The sequence below is a fragment of the Panthera uncia genome (assembly GCF_023721935.1).
Source record: "Panthera uncia isolate 11264 chromosome B3 unlocalized genomic scaffold, Puncia_PCG_1.0 HiC_scaffold_1, whole genome shotgun sequence".
NCBI lineage: Eukaryota > Metazoa > Chordata > Mammalia > Carnivora > Felidae > Panthera > Panthera uncia.
This window is the reverse complement of record NW_026057582.1, coordinates 27435815-27463772: the sequence shown is the minus strand read 5'-3', so window position 1 is coordinate 27463772 and position 27958 is coordinate 27435815. Positions and strand designations below refer to the sequence as shown.

Here is a 27958-nt window from a genome sequence, read left to right as displayed (position 1 = left end):
ATATACTTTTGAATTTTCCAGAAAGTTAAAACATGAGAAATTGGGGGCTTCTGGTAAGAATAGGCACTATTGCTATCATCCACAGCTACTGATAGAGAATAATTATCACTGGTGAGAAGAAAAGTATTTCAAAGACCGCTTACTAGTAGAAAATCATGGCTGTCAGAGAATTTTCACATTTATTGAAAATGAACCTCGGGCTTACGCACATACCATGCACACAGTGGCATATTTTAAGCAGATAACAGGAAAAATTAACTGCCGTTTTAAATTCAGTAGTTATAGTTCTTAAGTTGTTAATGACATGCATAATCACCCTTTGTTATGTAGATTGAGTTCATGTCAATATCTTGTATTCTTAAAATGCCAATTTTTATTTTCTGTAGCCCTTACTTTTATACTAGAGCAGTGGTTCTTAACTGGGAACATTTTTGCCTGCCCACTGCCCCACATATGGCAATATCTAAGGACATTTTTGTCATAACTGTGGAGAGGGCATTACTGGCATCCAGGGAGTAGAAGCCAGGGATGCTGCTAACGTCCTACAATGTACAGGACAGCTCCTTCTCCCAACACCCAACACCGACACACTCATCTGGCCCTAAATCAATAGTACTGAGGCTAAGAAACCATGTACTAGAAGTTGCAGACCTGTCTTCCTGCAAGTGTTTTGTTTTCCCACACAATATTTCTAAGTAATGTTTTAATTGGTTGCCAACAGGAAATTCCTGGCTTCTGTTTGAAAACTCAGTTGCTGATCTGGCAATTCTGGGCCTGGGTTCTAGCTATTAATAGTGTACCTTAGACCCAGCCCATGTGATCCATTTGTTTCCTAACTGGCCCCTGTAGGCATTTGGGTGTGTGCTCCTTTTTTAAGTAGGAAGCCCAAGAAGCGAGAATGCTTAACTCTGCTCTGAATCCTCCACCCTGAGGCTTTTCACTTTGATTTGCTTAAACCATTCCCTGTTTGTTACCTGCTACTTTTTTTCTTGCTACTTTTCTTATCCTCATTCTCCAAGAGTAGCCATTGGCTCAAAAGCCAAGTTTTGCCAGCCTTGACTCAACCCCAAGTTAGTTACTTAATATTGAAAAGCAGTAATTTTAAGTGCTACTGATTAAGCAAGTGATTTGAAATTATCTAGCAATTCATGAGACAGCTCCTTCAGTTCTTTTTTGGGGCTTGTAGGCTGTTGTAGAGATTCTTCTAAATCCTGCTGTGGATTTCTGGTGCCGAGTTTTGTAGTTTCATGGGTGCTACAGAATAAATTAAAGCATTATGAAATAAAATGTTTGTAATTAAAGCATTATGTAAGGCTTAAGGATGGTTTCAACATTTTCATTATTTTATATGGGGGGTAAAGGGAAATTTAAATTTCTAGGGGGAGAACTGGGATAGGAATTAGGGGAGGAGCCATTAGGATTTAAGAAACAAAGTTGAGAATAATGGCAATAACTATGCTTTTCTCCCTTTGATTCCAGTGGAGGGGTGGTGCTCATGAGTTACTTTTTAAAGAGTGCTAGGTTTCAACAAGCCACGGTGATCATGCTGGGGGGGGGGGGGGGGGGGGGGGGAAGAGACAGGCTTTGCTTGCTTAGGATATTATACCTTTTATCATGCATCTTTAAATGTTTTTACTTTCAATTACCCAAACAAAATAAAAAGTGTTAGAAAAGCAGTTTTATCATTTTATAGTAAGTAAAAATACATATGTTTGTCTCTCAAAAGTGAAGTAAAAATATTCTTGACTGATGGCCCTAGAACTAGAATTGGAAAAATGATCTGTTTCAAATCGAAGGAACCTAAACCTAATATACAATGGTTATATTTTATTAACAATAACAACTGCACTTCTTCTCCCAATTTAAATATATTATCTGGAGATCTCTGGGTTAGTATTCTATAAATACAGGATTGTGATCTCAAAATATGTGTGGCTGTTCTAAAGGTCCCTCCCAGTGGCATTACTAGGGATCGTAATCTGAGAGCCACAGGGTGACAGGAGCACGTGAGATTATTACCTGGGACATTCAGGGACTTCTGATTGCTCCTTCCATTGTACAGCCCTGGTGCCCTCACCCTTGTTCCTCACAAAGTCTTCATCCAGCCCAGCCTGCTTCAGGGTGTCTCGATACCGTTGTTCTGCTTCTTTCCTAGCAAGGTCCTGAGGAATGGAAACAAATCTGCTGTAGCTGTCTTGTGAATTACAAGGTAATTCTAAATCACTTGCTTAATCCACATGCCTAAAATTGTCCCCTAACCCAATCCCCATTAGTGCTGGGCACAGATTTACATGAAAATTACTTAGAGCCTGTTTTCAAGCCTTAAAGTGGATTGGAACTACCTGAAGATCTTGTTATAATGTAGATTCTCATTTGGTAGGTCTTAGATAAGGTTCGAAACTCTGTGTCTAACACTACCAGGAGATGCCAACTGTGAATTTGGGAGCCACACCTTTGAGAAGCAAGGATTTAGATTTTTGGACCACCAAGTAAGACTCAGATGAAAAAAATGGACTAAAAATGTTTTAAGATTTAAAAGCAACCACGAGCACCTGGGTAGCTCAGTCAGTTAAGCGTCTGACTCTTGATTTTAGCTCTGGTCATGATCTCACAATATGTGAGCTCAAGCCCTGTGTAGGGCTCTCTGCCGGCAGTGCAAAGCCTGCTTGGAATTCTCTTTCTCCCCACCTCTCTCTGCCCCTCCCCCGTGCTTTCTCAAAATAAACTTAAAAAAAAATAAATAAAAGCAATCAAGCCATCATCAGGAACACTAATATATAACAAATAGAAAATAAGCTGCACTAGTAACACTCTTAACAGGATAGATGGTCTGTATGTGGACCAGAAAAAGGTTATTTTTTTGTTTTAATTTAAATGTTTAGTAGCAAAATCATATAGAGCACTTTGTATTTTTCCTAGAGTGGTGAAAGATCTGTTGAGATCTGAGAGTGAGCTTTGCTGGAAAGAATTAACATAAAGAGGAAAGATCATGAGAGATTTTGAACAATGCAAGTTGCTAAGTAAATCCAGTCCAGACAGTCCAGCATGTGTGCAAGTGTGTGTGTGGTATGTATGGGGGTGGGGAGGGGTGGACTCAGGAAATGCCTAGATAACACACTGGCTGTAAGATGGAGATAATGTCCAGCAGTTGGAACCAGGTTACTAGGGAACCCCAACTTTTGTCTGAAACTAGAGAGAAGAGGGATCGACAGCCTGATACAGCCCAAAACTTCCAGGAATAGTGGCCTTTCTAAGGCTGTTCAGATAGCTCCAGAGCTCCCTTAAGGAGGAGATCTCAACTGGATCCAACTTCCCTAAAAGTCTAGAGAACATCTTAAAATGATTCTTCCATCCTGAAAGCCACTTAATCTGAAAAGGGCTTGCTGGGGTGCTTGTGAGCATCCCACCCTCTGGGGACCTATAAATGTGCCACAGCTCTAGAGGCTGGGGATGCCCAGGGCACCAGCACTGCAGGGGAAGGGATGATGTTAGTAAATTAAAGGGATTCTCACTAACACAGCCAGACTGTTACTGTGTATGTGGCATCTAGCCCTCACTCTAGTGAAAGCTAGACTGTAGCGAACACTCACAGATGCCCCTGGAGTCTAGGGTGAAATCAGTCCAAGCAATGTTCACCATTGCACCACTTCTTTGGGCGGAAATTGGTAACAGGCTCAATTTTGAATCTTTCTGATCCTCAAGGAAATGTTTAATACCCAGATATTAAACTTTTCCATCATTTCTTTTTTTTTAATGTTTATTTTTGAGAGAGAGAGAAAGAGCATGAGTGATGGAGGGGCAGAGAGAGAGGGAGACACAGAATCCAAAGCAGGCTCCAGGCTGTGAGCTGTCAGCACCCAGCCTGACATGGGGCTCAAACTCAAGAACCATGAGATCATGCCCTGAGCCGAACTCAAGAGGCTTAATTGACTGAGCCACCCAAGTGCCCCCCTGTTCCATCATTCCTAAAAGCAGTTTCATCCAAGACTGAGAGAGAAGAATGATGGCTTAGTTTTACCTTGGTAACTTGTTCAAAGAGATAGGGCCTTGTTTGTATTCTCTTCTTCATTTCTTCCAATTCTTTCTTATACTCTTTTGCTCTTTTACGGTCATTGTTCCTGGAATTAACAAGATTTTTAGAATGAATTCTTTTTCCAACCCTTCATTCCAATTAAGCAGAGTAACTCCCAAAGACATTGTAAATTCCTAACTGCCTAGCAAAACTAAATCCTTGATTGTGTGCGATTATAGGAGCCTACTTTCAAGGGCAATGATCTGTTGGATCCCAAGACAGACCCCCCTGGCACATGGAGGACACTGACCGATTCTCTTTCAGCTTTGCTTTGAACACTTCCTCCAGGCTTTTATGAGGATCCATGGCTTTTGCACGCAAGGTCACAGATTTAGACATCGCTTGACACTTCTTTTTGTGCATCTCCAACCACTGAGTACTCTCATCTGTTTTGTCCTTTTTTTCAAGTGAACTTCTGAAGAAAGGAGGCAAAAAACACACAGATGACCAACTTGAGTATATTAAAAGCACTCTTAGTAACCTCTGGAAAGTGAAATGGTGTTTTCTATGAGTGGGGTAATTTACCACACCGGCGCTTCAGAAAGAATAGGATTCTGAGATTGGCAAATGAAGCCTTTCCAGCACTATGGACATGGTGATTTTCTGCCCCAGGAGAAGTTCAATAATTGAACTGAAATACAATATCCTTACACTAAGGCTTCTGGCCTGTCTGGAAACAATACTAATAGCTGCCATTTGCTGAGCTACTCTACTCTGAACCAAGAGCAGAAAAGAATCAAGTGCTTTATATCAATTATCTTTTGTAATCTCCAGAACTGCCCCATGAGGTAAGAACTGTAAGCCCCTCTTTTTATAGGTGAAGAGAGCGAGCCTCAGAGAGGATAAACCACTCACTCAAAGCTACCCAGCATGCCAGTGGAAAAGCCAGGGTTAGAACCAGTATGTCTGACTCCCAAGCCTTTGCCCCTGACCACTACACTGTAAACAGTGGGCTAGAAGGTGCCTGGTTTCATGGTCCTTTGGGACCACAGAGAACTGGAAATAGGCCTCTTTCCATGCACAGTTTGGGGTTAACTTATAGCAAGCACTTAGTCTGTGTAAGTATCATTTGACAAGGTACTATAGAGGGAAAACAACTGGGCGCCTGGGTGGCTCAGTCTCACGTTCCAGCCCCGCATCAGGCTCTCTGCTGTTAGTACAGATCTCGCTTTGGATCCTCTGTCTCCCTTTCTCTCTGCTCCTCCCCCACTCATGCTTTCTCTCAAAAATAAACATTTTTTAAAAAAAGAAAAAAAAACCCACCAAGATTCTTGCTTGAAGGCATGAAAGTGTAGTCTGCTATTATATCAAACTCCCCACTGCTGGGAAGCAAATATGGATATCCCCTCGGGGGGCCAGCCTCTGGCCCATAAGGCCTACCTTATTGGGACCTCAGGACACCGATGCGTTTAGCCTTGATTTAGTAGCTCTGACTATGACATTTGAGGAAGAAGGGAGTATCTCTTGGATTCTAAATATATTTCTAAAATCCCTGTTGTGGAGCCTAAAGAGCCAAGTTGGTTAGCTCCACAGGAAAGCACTAAGATGCTCGTCCTCTCCCAGCGCTAAACTGCTTGTTACACCACAACCTTTCGTGCTGACCTCAGCTCAGAGGTCTAGTGGAGGAACACTTGCTGGGGCGCTGGCTCGTCGAGAACAACACCATGACAGAGGCCAGTTAAAGAATGAAAAAGTAAGGAGGCTCCTGCTTCCCAACCGACTCTGCTAGTTCGGTTGAACTAGCAGAATCTCAGAGAATCTCAAATCTGTGCAGTGGATGCCTTCTCTTTGTGACAGGGTCAGCCACCTGCCAACAGGTTTCTCTGAATTCCTATTCCTAATGGCTTCCTCTCTCATCTGTGTGTCTTCACTTATGTTGTTCTCTCTGGAACTTTCTTTCTTTCCAGCCTTTGGCTAATTCCTCATTCTTCAGACATCTATTAAAGAGAACCCTGCCCCAGGCTGCCCAGAGCCTCCCAGGTCCCCTGTATTTCCCTGTCATTGCACTACTCACAAAGTAGTAGTTCTTTGATTTTCTATATTTCATACTAGCTATTAAACTATGGGCTCCATAAGGTATCTCCAGCCTTAACATTGTGACTGGCACAGAGTAAGTCCCCCATGAATGATGGCCAGATGTTCTCCATCACTACATGTGGAGAGTTACCTGTATTCCTGTCCTGATCAGAGAAATCCCTTCCACCCATTTAGGTCTCTGTAGTAACAGGAGAGGAGGCCCAGCAGCAGGATGGTTTCTAGCATTTGGGCCAGAATCCGAGCACTGACCACTGAACTTGGTCCTGGGCCAAGATCTCGAGCCTGACCACTCACCTGACTGCAGACTCCCTCCTCCTGGTGGCATCTGTGATGTGCACAGGGAGGGTGTTGGCAGAGAGAGAAGCAAGGCCACTCAGAGAACGACTCCTTGGCAGGGGTGTGGCTGGTGACTGTGGAGAGTCCTAGAAGAAACGAAGGCTGGTATTGGTGGGACAACAACGTGTGATTAGTTTCTATTGTAAGTAGGATTCAATTTCAGTGAAGGACTAGTCAGACCAGGAATCTTTTTTTTTTCCCTGGGATTAAGGAAAGAGTAATGAGTTCCCAAGTTTATTACCAGGCCAAGAGTTGGATATCAATCCAACAGCTGAGCCAGTGTTTTTAAAAAAAACAAAAATGTCATGAGAAGTGCCGTATGTTGAGACCCGGCCCATTTCTGTATTTTGGGTCTCAGGCCAGGACCCTCCCGTAACTGCCCAGGGCTCTCACCCTCCTCTCTCCAGAGGTGGTGGTGTCACAGGGCCGCTGAGCGCGACGCAGGCTGCCGGTTCTCAGCAAGAAGGGCTTGTTGTGAGTCACCTCTCTGGTGTCCCTTCTCTTGGCAGCTCTTCTCTGGAAGGCCTTGTAAAGGCCCTCGTAGTCAGGGACAGCAGGATTCACACGAGGCTGGAATCCAAAGTCAGTCTGCAGAAACCCAAGCTTTTCCTTCTGGGTTCGGGTAGCTGTTCGAGGCTGGGGGTCAGCCCGGCTGCTGGAGGAGATGATAGGGGAGGAGGCCATCTGGAGCATGTCTAGGGCTCGCATCTGGATGCGAATTTTCCTGAAGAGCTCCGCTTCTGTGGAGAAAAGGTCAGGGTGGTGATGGGTGACAGGGGACCCCGCCTCATACCTAAAGGTTTGGAGAAGGTTCCCTCTAAAGCTCTAGTGCAGTATTGTGCTGGAGCCGATTGCCAGCTTTGCAGGATTTTGTGAACCAGTTGACATCATATGGGAAGCTCCACCTTGGCCAGAATAGGTGTATTTTTACCAGGGAAAGTGGCAAACACTACAAATCAGCTTGCTGCTTCTTTTCTGGAGAGAGCTCATTCCTAAATGTTCACCAGGACACCCTGCCATGTGCCAGCAGGCTGCAGAGGCAGCCACCATTTACGTTTACTGAGCGCTCTCTGCGGTTCCTCCTTCAGAGGCCAAGCCGGAGGGGTGAGCCGGTCTCCTTGGCTCAAGGAAGGGCCCCGCCATCCACCCAGAGGCCCAGGTTATTGCCCAAATCATTCCTGCCTGCCTTCTCTCATCAGTCCCCCGTCTTGCAGTCTCCTCCTCTTTAACCATGTTCCGGTCTGGTCTCTCTTTACCATCCCTGCTGCTAATTTCAGTCTCTCCGCTGAACTGGTGGCATAGTGTCCTATAGATCAGCATCCCTCCGGTCCTGTCCCTCCCCCTTAATCATCTCCACAGCATCAGAGTGATCTTTCTGAGCTGTAGATCTGATCCTGAGCCACCCTGTTTGAAACCCTTCAGTTAGCTCCCCGGTGCCCTTGGGATAAAGTCCAAATTTCCTCCCCCTCCCCCAGGTCTGGCCCATGCCTGCCTCTCCCTCCCTGCTCCCTCTTCTCTACCCTCCATCCTCCTCCCATCCCTTGAATGTGTTCAGCCTCCTCTTACCTCCACGCTGCTCTCTCTGATGCACTCTTCCTCCGTCTTCCCTGAATTAAACACACTGCTCATCCTTCAGGGTCAGCCTCAGTGCTCACTTTCCCTGGGGACCTTCCCTATCTGTCCCCACCGCCTCACCATGTCCTAAGTTAGGTCCCTCTATTATGTGCTCTATATGACCCTGGAGGCTCCCACCTCTAATCCTTGCAAATGACTCCTCACATTTGTAATTTTTTGTCTGTTATCTGTCTTCCTCCCTTGTCCACAAACTCCATGTCTGTTTATTGAACACAGAGGAGTGCCTGGGGCTTGACACATTACTAAATGAGTAAAGCCTGAGTCCTTTCATCGTACCACATTTCTTGAAATGTGCAAGGTCACCAGGATGGGGGGTGGGGGGGGGGGCAGGCGGTAGGAGCTTCCCTCAGGGGCAGCTGGTGGTAGCACCGGCCCAAGCTGGTCCCTGGATGCCTCCCTGGTTCTCTGTTCTTGTACCTGTGCTGCTGCAGACGCCTTCACACCCACTCACTGAGAGAGAGGTCATCAGGGCAAACTTGGAGAAGGCTGCATGACCTCTCACTCTCCACTCCTTACAGGGCTCCCCCATGATACAGACGGACCCAGCCGGCATGGAGCGTGGCCTTGAGGCCCATCCGCCCGAACAATGAACTTATCTCCAAGCCAGGCTGGCCCCCCGAGCCTAAGTCTCCACGGCACGTCTTGGTACTCCCCAGGTAGGAGGCAGCAAGGTGGGGAGGATGTCTTTACCTTGGAGTTTGTCCCCGAGGGCTGGCTCCAGAATGGACTTGGGGATCCTTCTGGTGGCATTCTGCTTGGGGACGTTGGCCTTAGCTGTGGCAGCCAACTCCCTCTGTTTAGCAGCTTCTTTTCTCTGCTCCTCCTTCATGAGGAAGCTGAAGGGCTTCAGGGAAGAGAGGAGCCGTTCCTTCCTCTTCTGGATCCCTGCCTGCCTGCGGGCCTCATTGCGCTCCACGATCTCCTGGTAGAGGGGCAGGTAGACGTGTGCTGGCACAGGCTGTGCCCGGAACTGCCGCTGGCACTCGGCCTCCTCCTGGGCCTGCCTCTGGGCCTGCGTCCTCTCCTGCTCAAAGGAAGCAGGTGAGGCCAGCCACTGCGCCTTCTTCCGGGCCTCACGCAGTGTCATGCGGAACGGCCGCGGGACCGTGATGGTTGATGCCCAGGAGCTGATGCTTCTGTGCTGCGAGGGAGGCCTGGAGCCTGAAGGTGGCTGGGGCTGAACCTTGGGAGTGTCGGAGGGAAGGCTGCTCAGGGAGCTGCAGCACCGTGGGGAGCTGCACCTGGGGGGAGAAAGCAGCTGTGCGGAGGCCAGGCCAGGCTGGAGGCCCTTTCCTCCTCCTGCTCCTTCCCACACCTCCCTCCCAGAAGACGGCAGCTAGATCCTGAGCCTAACACAGCCCCGCAGGTGTCTGGGCCTGTGCCTTGCTCCTTCCCTCAGGCCATCTAGCAGCCCTAGTTGAAAGTCTTTCCTCAGAATTGATTCAAGATTTGCCACTTTGCTTCTAATATTTTCCTTTAAAGATTTAATTTTTTAATGTTTAAAAAAATGTTTATGTATTTTGAGAGAGAGAGAAGAGTGTGTGAGTGGGGGAGGGGCACAGAGAGAGGGTGAGAGAGAATCCCAAGCAGGCTCCGCACTGTCAGCCCAGAGCCTGACTCCAGGTTCAGTCTCATGAACCGTGAGATCACGACCTGAGCCGAAATCAAGAGTTGAATGTTTAACCGACTAAGCCACCCAGGTGCCCCTTAAAGATTTTCTTTTTAGGTAATCTCCACACCCAATGTGGGGCTCGAACTCACAACCGTAAGATCAAGAGTCTCACGTTCCACCGGTTGCCCTGCATTCCATTATCTCCATATGGGAGAGAGAACAGTGCAATGGTGCAGAGCAAGGCTTTGGAGTCAGACCCAGGTTCAAATCTTGCTTCAAACAATTACCAGCTGTGTGACCTTTGGCAGGGTTTGCTTGGAACCTCAATCTCCTCATCTGGAGAATGGCAAAAATAATAGCTACTTACAGGGTTAGTGGGAGGAGAAAATAAGATACGGTGTAGGCGCATATAACAGGGCTGGGCCAAGGTAAACGTACCTTGTTGCCATTCTCAGGGAGGTAGTGACAAAGGCATCCCTTTAATCAATTTGAGTGCTTCCAATGACTAAGGGTTATCCAAAGTGATTTAGGACTGCTGGGTAGGAATCAGAACGTGTTTGGCTCCGAAGGCCTGATTCTGAGCTGGAGCCTCGGTAAGGGACAACTTTACTGAGGAAGAGGATGAGGCCCAGAGTCATGAAGCAGCTGTTGAACTGCAGGGCCTTCCTTACCTCGGAGATGCCGGGTACTGGGCCTCGGGCTTCCCCCTGCCTTTGTCTTGGAAGAAACTCTCCAGGTCCTCATCGTCTTCAGAGAAGTTCTCGCCACTGTCTGGGTTGTTCTGATAAAGGGATTCCAACAGGCACCACCTGCCTTTCGGCTTTAGTACCTGCAGGGTCTCATAAAAGCTCCCAGTGGAGTCTGAAGAATTAGAAACCGTCTCCTCCTCCAGGCTGAGGAAGTCATCGAGTGTGCCAGCCCTGGGCAAAACCAGCCCATCCCCAGACAGCTCTTCTTCCGTCTCTGTGTCTGAGGAGGATTTGGGGGGAAATATCTAAAATGAAACAGAAAAGACTGTGGGTCAACTATAATTTCAAATTTTCTCAAAGCCTAACTGTTAATTTCACTTTGAATAGGTCTCTGTATATTAGCGACTGGGAAGGAACGAAGAAGAATCAGATGTATTCCTTGCTTTAAAGACATTTCACAAATTGGTATGTGGGCATATGCTTGGTTGAAGGGCAGGAAAGGGAAGCAGACGGCTAACGTTGGTTCCCTACTTCATGTGCGGTGAGCATTTGCAGAGTACTTACTCTGTATCATGCATTCTGCCCCTGGCACTCCAGGAATCCTACCCGTGACCTTGGCCACACTCTGGGCCTTGCCCTATTTGGGTTTCACCTACTTTTTTCCAGTCTTGCTTTTCCTGCTTCCTTTGTCTACACCTCTGCTTTCCTAATAGTCTACCTAATATCCCACCTGTTACTAGGAATGAGTAATTAACAGGACAGACAATGTGGTCTAGCTGAAAGAACAATGTCGTAGAAAGTGGGAACCCAACTGGGTTTAAGTACTCCATTCATTTAGAAAATAGTTTTTGGGTGTCTTATGTGCACTGAGCATTAGGCTGAGAACGAGTCAAGCACATGAAGCTTACATTCTAATGAGAGGGAGAGAGACAAGTATATGATAATAAATTCAATAAAAGCCATAAATTGTGACATTACACAGTGATGAAGTGGCTTTAGGAAGCTTTTCTGTTCATAAAATCCCATCACAAGTACCACTAGGAATGTATCTGTAGTCAGAGTTAGGCTTATTAATTTATTGGAATACACCAGGAAAAATTATAGGGAACTTGTGTGGGGGCGGGGGGAAGAGTGGGGACTTTCAGTAAGAGGGTGGGGGAGGGGCTTTTTCTAGGGTTGGCTTTTCTTGAATGATTCTGAGGAAGAGAGTGGATCCCTCTGGATCCATTCTGGATGGATGCTGTCATGAAGAGGGCACACTTTGGTATGTGGGTGACAGCAATTTTTATTGAAAAGGTAACTAGAACAAGGTGGAGCTGGGTAATTGGTAGTTAAGCATCATCATTTAGAAGGGGGTGTTGGTCTCTTTGTAGGCACACTGTGGCCCTTTGAGAAACACTGTTTTCTGCTAATCTGGCTGCTGGCCTCATTACAGTCTGAACTGGACTTTCTCAGTTCTGGGCTGATCTTTACTTTCTCGCTGTGGAGGAGTTTTGGACTGACATCTGATTGATGAGAGGGAGCCAGCCTTGCTAAGATCTGGGGTAAGAGGGTTCTGAGTTCTAAGGAACAGCAAATGCAAAGGCCTTGAAGCAGGGACCTGAGGCAGGAACAAACTTGACTCTTGGAGAGTTAGAAAGAGGGCCAGTGTGGCTGGAGGACAGTGGTATTCTCGAGATATCCTTAGAGAGGCTGGTGTGGGGCCAGGATTGGACCGTAGACAATGACTAGTTGCGTCTAAGAAATCAGTGAGGCGTAGGCTGCTGCAGGCCTCCAGGTGATATTGGTGATGGTTTTCCTGGGTTCTCCAAGGTCCAGCTCTAATAGTGAAAAGAACACTAGATTCTGAGTCAAAGGTGTGTATGTGCTCCAGCCCTTGCTCTGCTACTGAGGAGCATGTGATCTTAGGGAAAAATTTTTAAAACGACTTTATTGAGACACCATACAGTTCACACAACTCACTTACTGAAACAGTACAACTCAGTGAGTTTTAGTACAGAGTTGTGCAACCGTCACAATTTTAGAGCATTTTAATCACCCCCCCCCCCAAAGAAAGCCCATACCATTTAGCAGTCATTCCTAGGGACTATTTTCCCTAGTCCTTTCGACCCTTCCTTCCCAGCCTGCCCTAAGCAACCACCAATCTACTTTCTGTATGGATTCTTCTGTGCCTCAGTTTTCTTTTCTACCAAATGGAGACAGCAATAGTACTATTAGTCTTAGGGTAGTTGACAGGATAAGCGAAAACCGAGGGCCACTGCTGTGGGTCTATGAAGGGCCTAACATAACGCTCAACCCGTTAGAGAGTCCCTTGCGGGTCCCCAAACGCTGCTGATTTTAATCCCACACCTCTCCGCGACACGCCCCTGACGTCTGTCTCCAAGGCAATGACAAACAGTTTCCTCTTTAGAGACTCCTTTCCGGGCGCACACCGAATTCCTCTCCTTCTCTTTCTCTCTCACCTGCCGACTCCACTGAGCGCCGCCGGAGGCTCCCGGAGGCCTCCCGACGGTCATCTTCTCCGCGGGGCAGAAAAAGAAGCGGCGGTGACAGCGGCGTGCTACGCTTTGGCTGCGATGGCTGCACTAGCTACGCGATCAGGTCTCTGATTGGCTCCCAGGCGGATGCCTGAACCAGTCCCCCTTCCCAGGGAGCCTCTAATTCTTCCCGCCCAAGTTGGCAAGGATCGTTTTCTGATTGGCCTACTCTTTGCGCATTCTATAACCGGTTCTAAAGCCGCAACTGAAGCAGCTAGTGATTGGAGGGCTCTGCTCCGGAAGTGCAGCAAAAGGAGGGCCTAGCGGGGCGCCAAGTACACTGCAGGTCAGCGTCATGGCGGCTCGCCTGGCTCTGAGCCGGTGGAGGGCTGCACCTGCAGCTGCCGGGAGAGGTCCGCTGCTTTCCTGCCGGCGGTGGTCGGGCGCCAAGGCAGACACCGTGTACGATGTGGTGGTGTCGGGCGGAGGCCTGGTGGGCGCCGCCATGGCTTGTGCCTTGGGTAAGCGCATCTCCAGGCAGGTAGTGGGGAGGAGCGGGACCGTGGGAGCCCTGCGCGACGCGGGTTTTGTGGTCTTTCCCCTATCCAGAGGAGCCCCAGGGCAAGCGTCTGGTCCTTCAGGATTCCGAAGGGTCAGAAGTGGGAGGAGGATCCTTAGGAGTCATTCTAAATCCCGCCCTTTGTAATTTAGGAATGGGCACAGTCTGAACGTATCAGGCCTTGTATTGGGCTAGGCATTTTGTTTCTTTTAAAAAATAGCTTGAGATATAATTGCATATTATAAAATTAACCCATTTAAAGAATGCGGTTTAATGGTTTTTTAGTATGTTAACAGATTGTGCATCCATCCCCGCAGTAAATTTTAGAACATTTTTATTACCCTCCCCCCTCCAAAAGAAACAGGAACCACTGAGTCGCTGCCCATTTCCCCCCAAAGCTCCTCAACCCTAGGCAACCACTCCTGAACATTTTGGTCTCTCTAGATTTGTTTTTTTCCTGACATTTTTATATACATCGATTTTGCTTAATGTTTTAAAGGTTTATCCAGGTTGTATCTGTACCAGTACTTTTTTGTTGTTGTTGTTGTTTATTTATTTTGAGAGAGCCAGCGCTCGAGCAGGGCAAGGGCAGAGAGCGAGAGGGAGAGAGAGAATCCTAAGCAGGCTCCGTGCTGTCATTGCAGAGCCCGATGGGGGCTGTGTCCCACATACTGGGAGATCATGACAAAAGTCAAGAGTCACTTGACTGAGCCCCCCAGGTGCCCCACTAGTACTTCCTTTTTATGGTTGAATAATATTCCATTGTGTGAATGTATTTGTTACCTTTGGTTTGTTTGTTGATGGGTATTTGGGTTGCTTCCACTTCTGGACTATTACAGATAATGCTATTTTGTGTACAAGCTTGTGTGTAAACATATTTTTGGCTACTTGGTTCTATTTCTAGGAGTGGAATTGCTGGATCGCATGCTAACTGTTTTGAAGAGCTGCCCAATGGTATTTCAAGGTGCACATCCTGGACGGCACTTGATACTGTATTTTTGTTTGTAATCTTCCTAGTGGGTGTGAAGTGGTATTTCCTGGTTTGACTTGCATTTCCCTAGTGAGTGAGGATGTTGAAGTATCCTTTCATATGCTTATTGGCCGTTTGTGTATCTTTAGAGAAATGCCTATTCAGAACCTTTCCCCATTTTATTTCTATGTATGTGTATCTTTTTTAAGTTTATTTATTTTTAAGAGAGAGAGGGAGAGAGAGAATTCAATCCAGGCTCCATACTGTCAGTATGAGCCTGAAGGAGTGCTTGAACTCACAAACCATGAGATCATGAGCTGAGACAAAGCCGGCTGCTTAACTGACTGAGCCATGCAGGCACCCCTCATAATCTTTTTTTTTTTTAATTAACTTTTTTTTTTTTTTTTTAAGAGACAGTGTGAGCAGGGGAAGGGCAGAGAGAGCACGGGACAGAGGATCCAAAGTGGGCTCTGTGCTGAGAGCAGTGATGCAGGGCTTGAACCCCAGACTGAGAGCCCCGATGCAGGGCTTGAACTCCCAGACTGAGATCATGATCTGAGCCAAAGACGCTCAACCAACTGAGCCACCCAGGTGCCCCACTCACAATCTTTTTTCATTGACGTGTAGTTGACCCCACGTTGCATCCTCATAATCTTGATTGTAGGTTGTGCAGATAAGGAAGGTAAAACTCAGAAAGGTTAAGTAACTTGCACTCAAAAGTCAGTAATTAGGAGATACAGAGCCTTTTTGAGACACAGAACTTTCTGGCAGGTATATACCTTTGCTTTCTAACCGTCATTTTGGTTGTACCTATTGGTAATTGGGCTAAAGTATGACTGATTGAGTTTATCCAGGCGGAGCCCAGGAACCTTTATTTTTAACAAATACCCGCAGAGGTGGAGGCCTGGAGACCACACTTTTGAGAGTGAGAAGCACTGGGAAGAGCTTAATCTTGTAGTGACTTTAGCTTTTACACTTGATCTTAGCCAAAAGGCCGAGAAGCGATTGGTGACTTTAGCTTTTAACTTTTCATAGAATTCTGTATGATATGTACCTGAAAAAATTTCTAGTCTTACTAACACCTTGAGTGTTAATGTTTGTATTTAAGTTTTTCCCTTCCTATTTTGTTCTTTGTCTTACCATCTCTCCCAACACCTCAAGGAGGGAGAGCAGCAGGGCTTTCTTTTATCAACCTTAAACAGAATTCTGTATTGTAATTGTTTATTTTCCTGTCTCTTCCACAGAAGTATAAATTCATAAAGTCAGGACTGACTTTAAGCATTCACAGTACAGAATTCTCTGTATATATCTACAAAAGAAAGGTCAAGGGCCCAAATACAGCAGGTTGTGAGAATCACTGCTCTAAGTTAAGTCAAAACTACCAAACACAGGTTTACAAAAGAAAAATTTCACACACCAACTAATTTCCTTAAAAAGCTCAGAGAAAATAGTAAGTGCTAAAAAGGTGAAAGCTGGAGCTCCGGAAGGTTTGGAAATCTCTCATGCAGTTTATTCAGTGAGCAAGCTGCTGCTTTTTTCCTGTAAGCAGTTGGGACGCTGGCAGGTGCTCAGCCTTTTACAGGCAGGTGTGTGTGGGATCGTTTTCTCCTGTTGAGTCAAGTAACCTACCAAATTGAGAAAAGTCTCAAGCATGCTAATATTTCCCCTTGATTATCACAGCTTGTATTCCAGAGAATACTGTCAGTAGTTTATGTGGCGATCAACCTTTTTATTTCAACATCTACTTAATCTAATCGTTTTAAGCGTATTTATTTTATTATTTTTTTTTAATTTTTTTTTTTAACGTTTATTTATTTTTGAGATAGAGAGAGAGACAGAGCATGAATGGGGGAGGAGCAGAGAGAGAGGGAGACACAGAATCGAAGCAGGCTCCAGGCTCTGAGCCATCAGCCCAGAGCCCGACGCGGGGCTCGAACTCACGGACCGCGAGATCGTGACCTGAGCTGAAATCAGACGCTTAACCGACTGAGCCGCCCAGGCGCCCCTTAAGTGTATTTATTTTGAGAGAGAGAGAACATGAGCACAAGCAGGGGAGGGGCAGAGGGAGAGGGAGAGAATCCCAAGCAGTGTGGAGCCCGACGTGAGGCTCAAACTCAACGATCCCATGAGATTATGACCTGAGCCAAAACCAAGAGTTGGTCGCTTAACCAACTGAGCCACCCAAGTGCCCCTCAGAATCCACTTAATTTTGGGCAGCTGCTTTAAAAGTGAAAAATTAAAACATAAATAAATAAATAAAATAAAAAATAAAATAAAAGTGAAAAATTTTCAGTAGGCTCTTCATTTTCCCCCTTAAGTCAGTTTTTCCTGGATTCTTCTTCAGACTCACATTAGTTTTTGTTTCAGTCTTGAAATATCTATATTTTCCTCTCGTTGTTATTTGTAAATTGTATTCTCTAGTGTTTTTTTTTTTCCAAATAAGTTTTCAAAAATGTTAGTTTAAATAGCTAAAAGATAAAATACTGAACCTATTTTATAATGTGTTTGGAAATATACTTTTTCTGTTAGTTTCCTTGTGTCTTATTTAACAAAAACGTGCATTGTATATTTTGTGGATTGAGAAGATATGGCATGTGCTGCTTGGGAATATTAGCCCTAAGAAGTGGTTCCTTGCCCCCAAGGAATTTAGATCTAGCTAAAGAGAAAGATTTGTAAATAATAGAAGGAAGAATAAAATGAAAGCTCCCCAGAGGGACAAGCAGCTGACCTCTGCTGGGGGAGCAGGTGAGGAGGTGAGGCTTGAGCGAGCCGGCTCCAGAGGGAAGAGTTGGCCCGGTGAACATTGGGGTGGAGCAGCTACTAGAAGGCATAGAGGTATGATGGGCCAGAAGGCGGTCCTCGGGGGAGTGTGGCTGCCCTCGGCCTCCAGTGCAAAACAGCAGCGCAGCAAGGTGGGGGGCAGGCGAACGTGGTAGTGTCTCCGTGCTGCTCACTGCCTGTTCCTCTGGAGCGACCTTGATTTTCACACTCCTCAGTTGAATGTTCCAGTAATGCCACTCTTCTAGTTTAGATTCCGGAGAATGTGGGGTTTTTATCGTTACTGAGTAAAATCTCCGGTGTTTCTTCTCTGGTGATCCTAACACATTTTTTTTTCCTTTCCTTTTTTGGCTGCAGCAACTCCCTGCTTCCTGTTTCCATGTCTTTCTCTGGGATATTGTGGCGGGACTGTATCTGTGCTGCAGTTGCCCAGTAACAAAATCCCTTTTTACTTCCCTATATAGATGTTTGAGGACCAGAGTTGGAGGCCCAGTTGATGTATTTTTTGGGCTCCTTTTCTTTTACAAACGAATTCTTTATTCTTGATTTAATCTTGACGCCACAATAAATGTTGCTTGTTGAATATTCCATTTTTCTGTTGAGCAGCGTTTGTATATTTTTAGTGACTGAAATAGTTTCAAGATTAGGAGTATCTGGTGTCTAAGTACTTCAGCCTTTCTCTTTTGCTTCTTCCTCTCTAAGGAATTCTGGCTCATTATGAATTTTGCCATTATTTGTTTCTGTGCAAATGGCAGGTGTTGGACTGTCTAGAGAAACCTTAAAGTCATGGGCCGGGTAGTTCAGATGGCTGAAATAGTGGTATGTGTTCTTGCTTAGGATTCTGTGTGGTGTTTCCTTTTTGTGTGCCCTGTGAGAAATATGTATTCTAAGAGCGAATGAATTAGTTAATCTGTTGTTTCTCTTGGAAACAAGAAAAGGAAGAAATTCTGATATGATGTAAAATGTTGATTTTTTTTTTTTTTTTTTTTTAGGACATGATACTCATTTTTGTGACAAGAAAATCCTGTTGCTAGAAGCAGGTCCAAAAAAAGTATGGGAGAAATTGCCAGAAACTTACAGCAACAGAGTCAGCTCCATTTCCCCTGGCTCTGCAACCCTTCTCAGTAGTGAGTAGATGTTTCATAGAACCGGTCTCTTGTTTCTCTTGGCTTTCCAGTGTGCCTTGTAGGGCAGAGTCTCCAGAGCATCTGGTGAGGAGGGAGCTCATTGTGGGGGCGGGGGGGGGGGGGGATGGTGTAGGTTATCTAGTTCATCGTTGAAGATGAGGACCCCTGACACTGTTAAAAGTGTACCTAGTCTGAGAAAGACCTCCTTGGGACCTGTGGGTCCATCATGTAGGCTTCCTTTGTGATGTTGGGTCATTATGAATTGATGGAATTGAAACTATATGAACTAATTATGACCATTCACTTCTGGTAGGAGCACCCTCTTCACTCCCAGAGTCAGCCCTCTGGGGAGCTAGGGAGTTTGCATGCTAGATGCTTTTGGAGTATAGATGGAATGTGTGCACATGGAACCCATTAGAAAGCCGTCTTTAGGTTTCTGCCAAATGTTACTCCCTCAGGCTATCCTATCTAGAACCACCCTGTCAAAAATTAGACTCTTCCATCATTCTTTAGCCTCTTACACTGCTTTTTCTTCATAACACTTAGTACTACCTGACAATATATTACGTATTTTTTACCGTCTGTGTCTCCAGCCAGAATGTTAGTTGCAGAAGGGCAGGAACTTTGTCTGTTTGGTTTCACAGTTTATGCTCAGTACCTAGAATTGTGTTGGGCACATAAGTAGGTGCTCAATAAAGAAAAAGTCTTTTTTTTTTTTTAAGATATTACTTTTAAGGAATCTCTACGCTCATTGTGGGGCTCGAACTCATAACCCCATGATCAAGAGTCACGCGCCCTGAGTGAGCCAGTTGCCCCCCCAAAATAGTCTTTATTCAGAGTTTAACTTCTGTAGGATGGTGAAAAACAATGTGGGTTTGGTTTCCTTTTTTATCCCCCCCCCCTTTTTTTTTTTAAGTTTACTTATTTATTTTGAGAGAGTGTAAGTGAGAAAGGGGCAGAGAGGAGAGTGGGGTAGAGAGAGAGAATTCCAAGCAGGCTCCACACCACCAATGCAGAGCCCAATGTGGGGATCGAACTCCCGAACAATGAGATCATGACCTGAGCTGAAGTTGGATGCTTAACCGACCGAGCCACCCAGGCACCCCCCTTTCCCCTAACTTTAATGTGATTTGACTTTTTGATTATGAAAGCTGTGCCTTTTTTCATGCTATATAATCTGAATTGGGGAGCAGAGTAGCTTAACTCCTGGCATCAAACAGGAAGAAATGGCAAGTATTTTCCAGTTTGTCATTGGAGAACACTGAAAACAACCTCTTACTTCAGAGGTTAGAAAGACAAGGAGAGCCTAGGAAGGGTGTGGTCCCACAAGGTTGCTCTGGCCTATATATAGATCCTTTCTTTTGTAGGTTTTGGTGCCTGGGACCACATCTGCAACATGAGATACAGAGCCTTTCGGCGAATGCAGGTGCCTTCTTTATCACTTTTGGCAAGATATCTTGGTTGTCTTGGGTTAAGATATTGAAGTCCATATTCTCCGTATTTTCTGTGAAAGTGGGAAGAATCGAAGTTCCCACTCAGTCTAAGGAGTCGGGGGAAGCATTCTCGAGAGAATTTTCTTCTTACCTTCTGTCTCCTGCCAGAGGGACTGACATTGTGATTTTTCTGGTTCTGTCACTTGGGAAAGCAGTAGTTTCTGACTGGAGTAATGCTTTCTTTTCCTTGGGTTATAATACAAGTTTCCCTTTGTGTTTTCCAGGTGTGGGATGCCTGCTCAGAGGCCCTGATAATGTTCGATAAGGATAATCTGGACGACATGGGCTATATAGTGGAGAATGATGTCATAATGTGCGCTCTCACTGAGCAGCTGGAGGCTGTGTCGGGTGAGGCACCCACTTCTTACATCTTCCTTTTACTCTGGAAGGTGAACTACTTTAGAATTATCAGAGGACTTACTGGAAAAAAGGACGCCTTTTACAGAGACTGAACATCCACCATAAAGAAATCCTCTGATGGGTATTTTAGGGTTGTTCTTCTCTTTTTTTTTTTTTTTTTTTTTTTTAATTTTTTAGTTTTTTTTTAATGTTTATTTACTTTGGAGGGAGGGAGAGAGAGGGAGTGTGTGAGCAGGTGAGGGGCAGAGAAAGAGACACACAGAATCTGAAGCAGGCATTGAGCCCGACACGGGGCTCAAACTCAGGAACCACAGGATCATGACCTAAGCCACCCAGGTGCCCCGGGTTTTTCTTTTCTTTCTTTCTTTTTTTTTTTAAACAGTTTTACTCCGGTATAATTTACATACCATAGAATTCACCCATTTTAAGTGTACAATTCAGTGATTTTTAGCGTAACTATAGAGTTATGCCACCATCACAATATCATTTTAGAACATTTCTGTCACCTCAAAAGGAAACCTTATGTCCATTTACATCCATTCCCAACCCCAGCCCCTGGCACCATTGATCTACTTTTCTGTCTCTCGGGATTTGTCTATTCTGGACATTTCATATAGATAGAATCATACAGGACATATGTATCCTTTTGTGTCTACTTCTCGCACTGAACATATCTTTGAGATTCATTCATGTTGCAGCCCTATTAGTATTACATTCTTTTTTATTGCCAAGTAGTATTCCATCATGTGGATATACCACATTTCATTTATTCATTCATGAGTTAATGGACATTTGGATTGTTTCCACTTTTTGGCAATTGTGAATAATGCTATGAACACTTGTGTACAAGTTTTTGCGTGGACATAGGTTTCTGGGTAGATACTTAGGAGTAGACTTGCTGGGTCATATAATAATTCTGTGTTTAACATTTTCAGAAACTACTAAACTTTTTCAAAGAGGCTATACCATTTCCCTTTCCCACCAATGATATATAAGGGTTCCAGTATCTCCACATCCTTACCAACACTTACTTTTCACTTTTTATTATGTTTTTTTTTTTTTTTTTATTATAGCCATCTTAGGGACTGAAATGGTATCTCATTGTAGTTTTGATTGTATTTCCCATCTTTTCCTCTGTTTATTGGCCATTTGGAGAAATGACTATTCAAAATCTTTTGCCCATATAAAAACTGGATTGTCAGGATGCCTGGGTGGCTCAGTCGGTTGAACATCTGACTCTTGATTTCGGCTCAGGTCATGGTCTCATGGTTTGTGAGATCGAGCCCCACTGTTAGGCTCTACGCTGATAGTCAGGAGCCTGCTTGGGATTCTCTCCCTCCTCTCTCTGCCCCTCCCCTGCTTGTGCACTCTCTCTCTATAAATATAAATAAACATTAAAAAAAAAAAAACTGGATTGTCTTTCTTTTTGAGTTACAAGAGTTTTTTATATATTCTGAATATGAATTCCTTATCAGATACATAATTTGCAAATATCTCAGAGTTCTAGCTTTCTGATATGAGATAATAACTTATCCATGTAATCAACTTATGTGCAACTTTTTTAAAGATTTTTTTTAAGTTTATTTAATTTTTTTTATGTTTATTTATTTTGAGAGAGAGACTGAGCACGAGATGGGGAGGGGCAGAGAGAGAGGTGGGGGGATAGAAAGAATTCCAAGCAGGCTCTGTGCTGTCGGTGCAGAGCCTGATGCAGAGCTCCAACTCACAAAATCATGAGAGCATGACCTGAGCCAAAACCAAGAGTTGGACACTTAACCGACTGAGCCACCCAAGTGCCCTTTTTAAATTTATTTTGAGAGAGTACCAGAGTGAGCAGGGGAGGGGCAGAGAGAGGAGGAGAGAGAATCCCAAGCAGGCTCCATACTGTCAGCAGTGTGAAGCCCAGTGTGGGGCCTGAACCCATGAACCACAAGATCATGACCCAAACCAAAATCAGGAGTCAGACGTTTAACTGTCTGAGCCACCCAGGCGCCCCCAAGATTTTAAGTAATTTCATGCTTTACCGACGGAGCCAGCCAGGCGCCCCACTTATGTGCAGCTTTTAAAGATAACTTACACCTAATATTTAGTCACTTTACAAACATGTTCCGTAATATATTGGTGGAAAAAGTATGTGTCATATCCTACATGTGCACTGTGTCTATATGCATAGGAAATCACCTGGAAAGCTAGATGGCAAAGCTTTAACTGTAGTTGCCTCTGAATGATATGATTAAGGGTGATTTTTCCCTCCCTTTTAAATCTTTGTTGTTCAGACTTCCAGTAGGTGTATCATTTTTATGATCAGAAAAGTAAAACGATTTCCAATGGCAAGAAAAATCTTATGAAATCTAGAACTTACCTGGGCCCATGGGATTCCCACCCTGTTTATTCCAAAAGCACATGTGGATTCGCTTAGGCACAGAGGGAAACTACAAGGGCAGTGAGTGTGGAGATGAGAAGAAAGAATCCCTGGTGCAGGCCGGTAACTCAGTGAGAGTTGATTTTTTTTTGACACTGATTCATCCCTGTGACTTTTGTCATTTATCAGCTCTCAGACCATAGCATTAATTATAGGAGTTATTTGTTAGATCTTTTCTTGCTTAGGGGTAAATGATAAGAGACAGCTGTCTTGAGAGCTCGCTTTAGATCTAGTTAGGGCTTTTTTCTCAGCCGTGTGGACTGCCTTTCTAATGTTTTGTTTTCTCTCTTCTGACCTCCTAGACCGTGTGACGGTTCTCTACAGGAGCAAAGCAGTCGGCTATACCTGGCCTTATCCATTTCCCATGACAGACTCCAGCCCTTGGGTTCATATTACCCTAGGTGATGGCAGCACCCTCCAGACTAAATTGTTGGTAGTTGAAAATTCTTATTTTGCCAGGGGTCTTGCATAGCCATAGCTTATTCTAAACTCTAAGGCCTTTAGTTTTTAGATCTAAGCTATAGTTGAAGTTAATTTTTGGCAGAGCTTTTGGTTATAAGGACCAGTACCCACCTAGGCCAACTCAAGTTAATATGGTGTCGTTGTAAATCCTGTATAGGAAGCAGTCTCCTAGACCATCTTAGGTCTGGAAATAAACCTGGCCTCACAGGGACAAAAACCGGAAATTGAGGTTCTTTTTTCCCTCACAGGAGTCCTGTAGTCAATCCATCTCATTGTATTCCCCCCCCTTTTTTTTGTTTGCCAGCTTCCTCTTTTACTTGACATCCATTCCTAACCTTACAACAGGAGTGTTCAGCTCCAGTGCTTGCCTTATTGATTTCTAGTTCAAACATCAGGAGAATTTGGCCAAGCTAACCTCTGGCTAGTACCTCATGGAGGACATGTCCAGATTTGGTCCATTAGCTGAGACTGGGGTCACCTAGGTAAGGCTACCCCTCCAGGGGCTGTGAGGCAAGCGTGGTAACAAGTTGTCTGCTACAGATGGGCTTTGAGAACAGGTGGACCTAGAGAAAACTTAAGGAGACAGAAACAAACCTCTGGAACAGTTTCATGTATTCAGAAGTTATAAGGCTTAACAGGCTCTTGTTTCCATGCAGATTGGTGCAGACGGTCACAACTCAGGAGTGCGGCAGGCTGCTGGGATTCAGAACGTCAGCTGGAACTATGATCAGTCTGCTGTTGTAGCTACTTTGCATTTATCGGAGGTAAAGTCCTGAGCCCACCATCTGGGGACCCTGCTCGTGTTTAATGGGTACTGAGTACCTCTCGTGAGAACTCTTTTCTTTCAATTGTAGGCCACAGAAAACAATGTAGCCTGGCAGAGATTTCTTCCCTCTGGGCCCATTGCTCTGCTCCCGGTAAGAAGTCCTTCTGGCTACTCTGCTTAAACATGCCCAGCCTTCCTCTTTTAGGGCTTCACTTTCTCTCAACCTTTTTCTGCTTTCTAGGGAATATGCCCAAGCTAACTTTACTTCCTTTGTGCTTGAGAGCTCCCAAGAACAGAAGTTTTAGCCCTTAGCATTGGTGTTCTTTTGACACAGCTCTCAGACACCTTGAGTTCCTTGGTTTGGTCCACATCCCATGAACACGCAGCAGAACTGGTGAGCATGGATGAAGAAAAGTTTGTGGATGCCATTAACTCTGCCTTTGTGAGTATGAATTTGTCCAGCTGATGACGTGTTGCAGGGTGGTAGATACAGAAAGGTGTTTTGATGAAGGAAAAAGGAATAACCAACCAGCTGCCCCTTTGTAAGTGGGTTATGTGAAGAGGAGGGCATTCTGGGAAATGAAAAACAATGGAAATTAATAACTTCTGTGCTTTTTTGTGGTTGTGGGCTGTTGTGCTGACTGAAACAGCTGCCTGGGCAGTAGTTAGCATTGGCCTTTTTTTTTGAAGCTGTAATATTTGGCTAGTTTTGAATAGCTATGAACTTTGGAAGCCTGATTCATTAGGAGTGTTCTGGAGAGGAGCTGAGCACATTTCAGCAGGGAGCTAAGTTTTGTAGAGGCACCTGGGTGGCTCAGTCGGTTAAGGGTCTTGACTCTTAATTTCAGCTCAGGTTAAGATCTCACAGTTCCATGGGTTTGAGCCCCACGTGGGGCTCTGTGCTGACAGTGTGGAGCCTGCTTGGGATTCTTTCTTTCTTTCTCTCTCTCTCTCTCTCTCTGCCCCTCCCCCACTCACATGTGTGCTCTCTCTCACACATGCTCTCTTTCAAAATAAATATAAACTTAAAAGTTTTGTAGACAGACATGGATTCAATACTGTTATGGTTCTGTTAATCTCCTAGAAAAGGGAAACAGTATCACCAGCCTCTCAGAGTTTAATAATAATAAAAAGTCTAAAGACTGTTTTAGTTTATTTTTGAGAGTGCGTGTGTGTGAAAGAGATTGAAGCCTGATGCAGGGCTCGATCCTACAAACCATGAGATCGTGACCTGAGCCAAAAAAAATAGCCAGATGCTCGACTGAGCCACCAGGTACCCCAAAAGTCTAAAGACTTAAAAAATGAGAGAATTTGGGGCGCCTGGGTGGCTCAGTCGGTTAAGCGTCCGACTTCGGCTCAGGTCATGATCTCACAGTCTGTAGGTTCGAGCCCCGCATCGGGCTCTGTGCTGACAGCTCGGAGCCTGGAGCCTGTTTCGGATTCTGTGTCTCCCTCTTTCTCTGACCCTCCCTGTTCATGCTCTCTCTCTCTGTCTCAAAAATAAATAAATGTTAAAAAAAAAATTTTTTTTTTAAAAATGAGAGAATTTATGTAAAATGCTTAGAACATACCTAGTACGTTGTAAGTGCTCAACAAATGGTAATGATTATTCTGGAGCAGATACATAAAGCCTTTAATAGTATTGACACCAGTGGGGTAATTTGGTGGCTCAGTCGATTAAGCGTCTGACTTTGGCTCAAGGTTCGTGGGTTCAAGCCCCGCATCGGGCTCTGTGCTGACAGCTCGGAGCCTGGAGCCTGCTTCAGATTCTGTCTTCCCCGTCTCTTTACCCCTCCCCCACTCATCCTCTCTCTCAAAAATAAACATTAAAAAATTAAAAAAAATACTGGCACTAGTAATTTTGGAGCTTCAATACCACATTTATCTAAAATTCACTAATAGTAATAATCAGCAACATTTATTGAGTGCTTACTGTGTGCCATGTGCAGGTGAAGAGCATTACCTGCATGTATTTAATGCAGTGAACCACTGAGGTAGGTGCTATGATCATGCTCATTTACAGCTAGGTTCCTTGCCTAACGAGGTCATAGAGCTAGCGGTAAAGCTGGTTCAGAAATCAGGCTGGTCCTTGAGGCTGTGGTTTTAACTACCAAACTCTCTACTACTTCACTAGTGACTTCACAGTAGTTTTACACTGAAGAACTTAGGCTTCACTGTTCTGGAGCAGCAACAGGAGTAAAAGGGGCAGAGCCTTTTAGGCTAAAGTGCCTTCCGAAGTAAATGGTGAACTCTACCCCTCCTCTGGTCATTTAGCGTGTATTCCTGGCACAGACGTTTTCAGTGCATTCATTTGGCAACAATTACATGTGCCTTCTATGTAGAAGAGTCTGGAAATGGACAAATGAGACACAGTCCCCGCTCACAGACAAGTGAGGGAGAAAGGTACTTAAGTGACAGTTTGGGAACAGTGGTACAAGTATTTATAGGGTGTTGGAGCACAGAAGAGGGTTTGCAGGGAGGTTCACAAAAAGTGGTGACAGCTTCCGGATGCTATGAGGGTTACCCTGGTGAACTAGGAGGACATTCTAGCAAAGTGGGGAATGCCAGAAGCAAGAGGATGTTGTAGAATGAGCTACGCTGTGGCTAGTGTGTGGTTTTAAGGGTTAAGGTGAAGTGAAAGGTGAAGTTCAGAGGTAGACAGGAGCAGCTCACGAGCAGTTTGGCTTGAGCCTAAAACCTGGGGGAAGTTGTGTTCTGTATTTGTTTAAGGGGGCCTGTCACCTGCGGTCTAGATCAGTTTGGCATGTGAGGTACTATTAACTCTTGGCTGTAGTTATAAAATGTATTTCCTTGCTGATTTAATTCCCTGTTAATCACTGGTGAATTTTCACGGTTTGTTTACGGCTGACACTACTCAGTGGAGTGATGCTAACCACACCGACTTCATCGACTCGGCTGGCGCCATGCTGCAATATGCTGTTGCCTTTCTGAAGCCCACTAAGGTCTCAGCTCGCCAGCTGCCCCCAAGTGTAGCCAGAGTGGATGCCAGAAGCCGAATGTCATTTCCACTCGGGTTGGGACATGCTGCTGAATACGTCCGGCCTCGGCTGGCGCTCATTGGGTAAGATGACAACACAGCAGGGCTGCCGTCTTCGCACTCTGCTGCGGAGGCCGCGTCTGAACTCTGCTTTCTTTTTAGGGATGCAGCCCACAGAGTCCATCCACTTGCAGGACAAGGTGTCAACATGGGCTTTGGGGATATCTCCAGCTTGGTCCATCACCTCAGTGCTGCAGCCTTCAATGGGAAGGACTTAGGTAAGGGTTCAGGTACCTCAGAGAAGTATCCAGAGATCATGTGGTTAGGAAAGGTCAGGACCCCAAAATGTCCCTCAGCAGCCGGATATGGTAGACTTCAATGTGTCTGGTTTGCTGGCAAAGAACTTCACTATTGCTTTAAGGATTTATACCTTTCCTCCAGGCTCTATGAGCCATCTCACCGGTTATGAGACGGATCGACAGCGTCACAACACTGCTCTTCTGGCTGCTACTGACCTCCTAAAAAGGCTCTACTCCACCAGTGCCACTCCACTTGTGCTGCTCAGGACGTGGGGCTTGCAGGCTACAAATGCAGTATCTCCACTCAAAGTAAGGTCACTCATGGCTCTCCACGAGTCCTGCTCACTGAGGAGGACTTTGCCAATTATTCTGAATTTCTTTGAATTTTTTTCTGAATACCTTCCCCATTGGTTATGAGCAAAAAAGTCCTTGCTGGGCTTGGTGCTAGAGCCCACATGTAAGCAGTAACTTCATATGAGGAAAAATCGTGAATAGGAACTTTTAAAGTTTTAAAGATGTTTTAAACTCCTTTTGCTGCTTGGCCAGCTGCTTTCCTGAGAAACTTCTATTAAAAGACACTTTGGAGGGACTCTTGGGAGGAGTATCTGTCTGGGACTTCTGCCAATGTTTTGCTTTAATCACTTTGGAGATTTATATATAAAATTTTTTAAAAAATATTTTAAACTATTTTCTTCACTTGCCTCCATGCTTTACAGTGTCTGTTTCATTTTTCTCCAGGAACAGATTATGGCCTTTGCAAGCAAATGAGCGCTCCTCTTCGGGAGATTACGGTGATGAAAAATGAACATCTTTTCCTAAGACCATCACATAGTTTCAAGATTTAATAAATTTGCTTTACATTAGAA

At 45.0% G+C, this 27958-nt stretch overlaps 2 protein-coding genes across 3 annotated transcripts; one reads left to right on the top strand and one right to left on the bottom strand.

Moving 5' to 3' along the window:
- Window positions 1–160: 160 nt before the first annotated feature.
- Window positions 161–18648, bottom strand: FAM161B (FAM161 centrosomal protein B). Of its 2 annotated transcripts, none has more exons than XM_049611396.1 (9): window positions 18244–18648; window positions 10364–10686; window positions 8771–9321; window positions 6839–7185; window positions 6404–6531; window positions 4323–4487; window positions 4019–4118; window positions 2020–2162; window positions 161–1254 (listed from the first exon to the last, which is right to left on the bottom strand). In XM_049611396.1, exons 1-9 carry the CDS (start codon window positions 18391–18393, stop codon window positions 1116–1118), a joined length of 2046 nt encoding a protein of 681 aa, XP_049467353.1. In that variant the 5' UTR covers window positions 18394–18648; the 3' UTR covers window positions 161–1115. The 2 variants fall into 2 exon arrangements, with proteins under 2 accessions (XP_049467353.1, XP_049467354.1); XM_049611397.1 differs by lacking the exon at window positions 18244–18648 and adding an exon at window positions 12844–13026.
- COQ6 (coenzyme Q6, monooxygenase) lies at window positions 13144–27958 on the top strand. Its single transcript, XM_049611408.1, has 12 exons — window positions 13144–13379; window positions 18158–18292; window positions 19660–19718; window positions 20010–20133; window positions 22870–23000; window positions 23686–23793; window positions 23884–23946; window positions 24130–24237; window positions 26675–26877; window positions 26956–27071; window positions 27235–27401; window positions 27831–27958. Exons 1-12 carry the CDS (start codon window positions 13214–13216, stop codon window positions 27858–27860), a joined length of 1410 nt encoding a protein of 469 aa, XP_049467365.1. The 5' UTR covers window positions 13144–13213; the 3' UTR covers window positions 27861–27958.

What these genes read in the sequence shown, in the direction of transcription:
- COQ6 (XM_049611408.1), top strand. Translation starts at nt 13,214, where the DNA reads ATGGCGGCTCGCCTGGCTCTGAGCCGGTGGAGGGCTGCACCTGCAGCT. An exon ending in CTACTTTGCATTTATCGGAG is followed by an intron (nt 23,794 to 23,883) that starts GTAAAGTCCTGA and finishes TTTCAATTGTAG; the next exon opens with GCCACAGAAAACAATGTAGC. An exon ending in ATGCAGTATCTCCACTCAAA is followed by an intron (nt 27,402 to 27,830) that starts GTAAGGTCACTC and finishes ATTTTTCTCCAG; the next exon opens with GAACAGATTATGGCCTTTGC.
- FAM161B (XM_049611396.1), bottom strand. Translation starts at nt 18,393, where the DNA reads ATGAGCTCCCTCCTCACCAGATGCTCTGGAGACTCTGCCCTACAAGGC. An exon ending in CAGTACCCGGCATCTCCGAG is followed by an intron (nt 9,322 to 10,363) that starts GTAAGGAAGGCC and finishes TTCTCCCCCCAG; the next exon opens with GTGCAGCTCCCCACGGTGCT. An exon ending in TCTTTGAACAAGTTACCAAG is followed by an intron (nt 2,163 to 4,018) that starts GTAAAACTAAGC and finishes TCCATTCCTCAG; the next exon opens with GACCTTGCTAGGAAAGAAGC.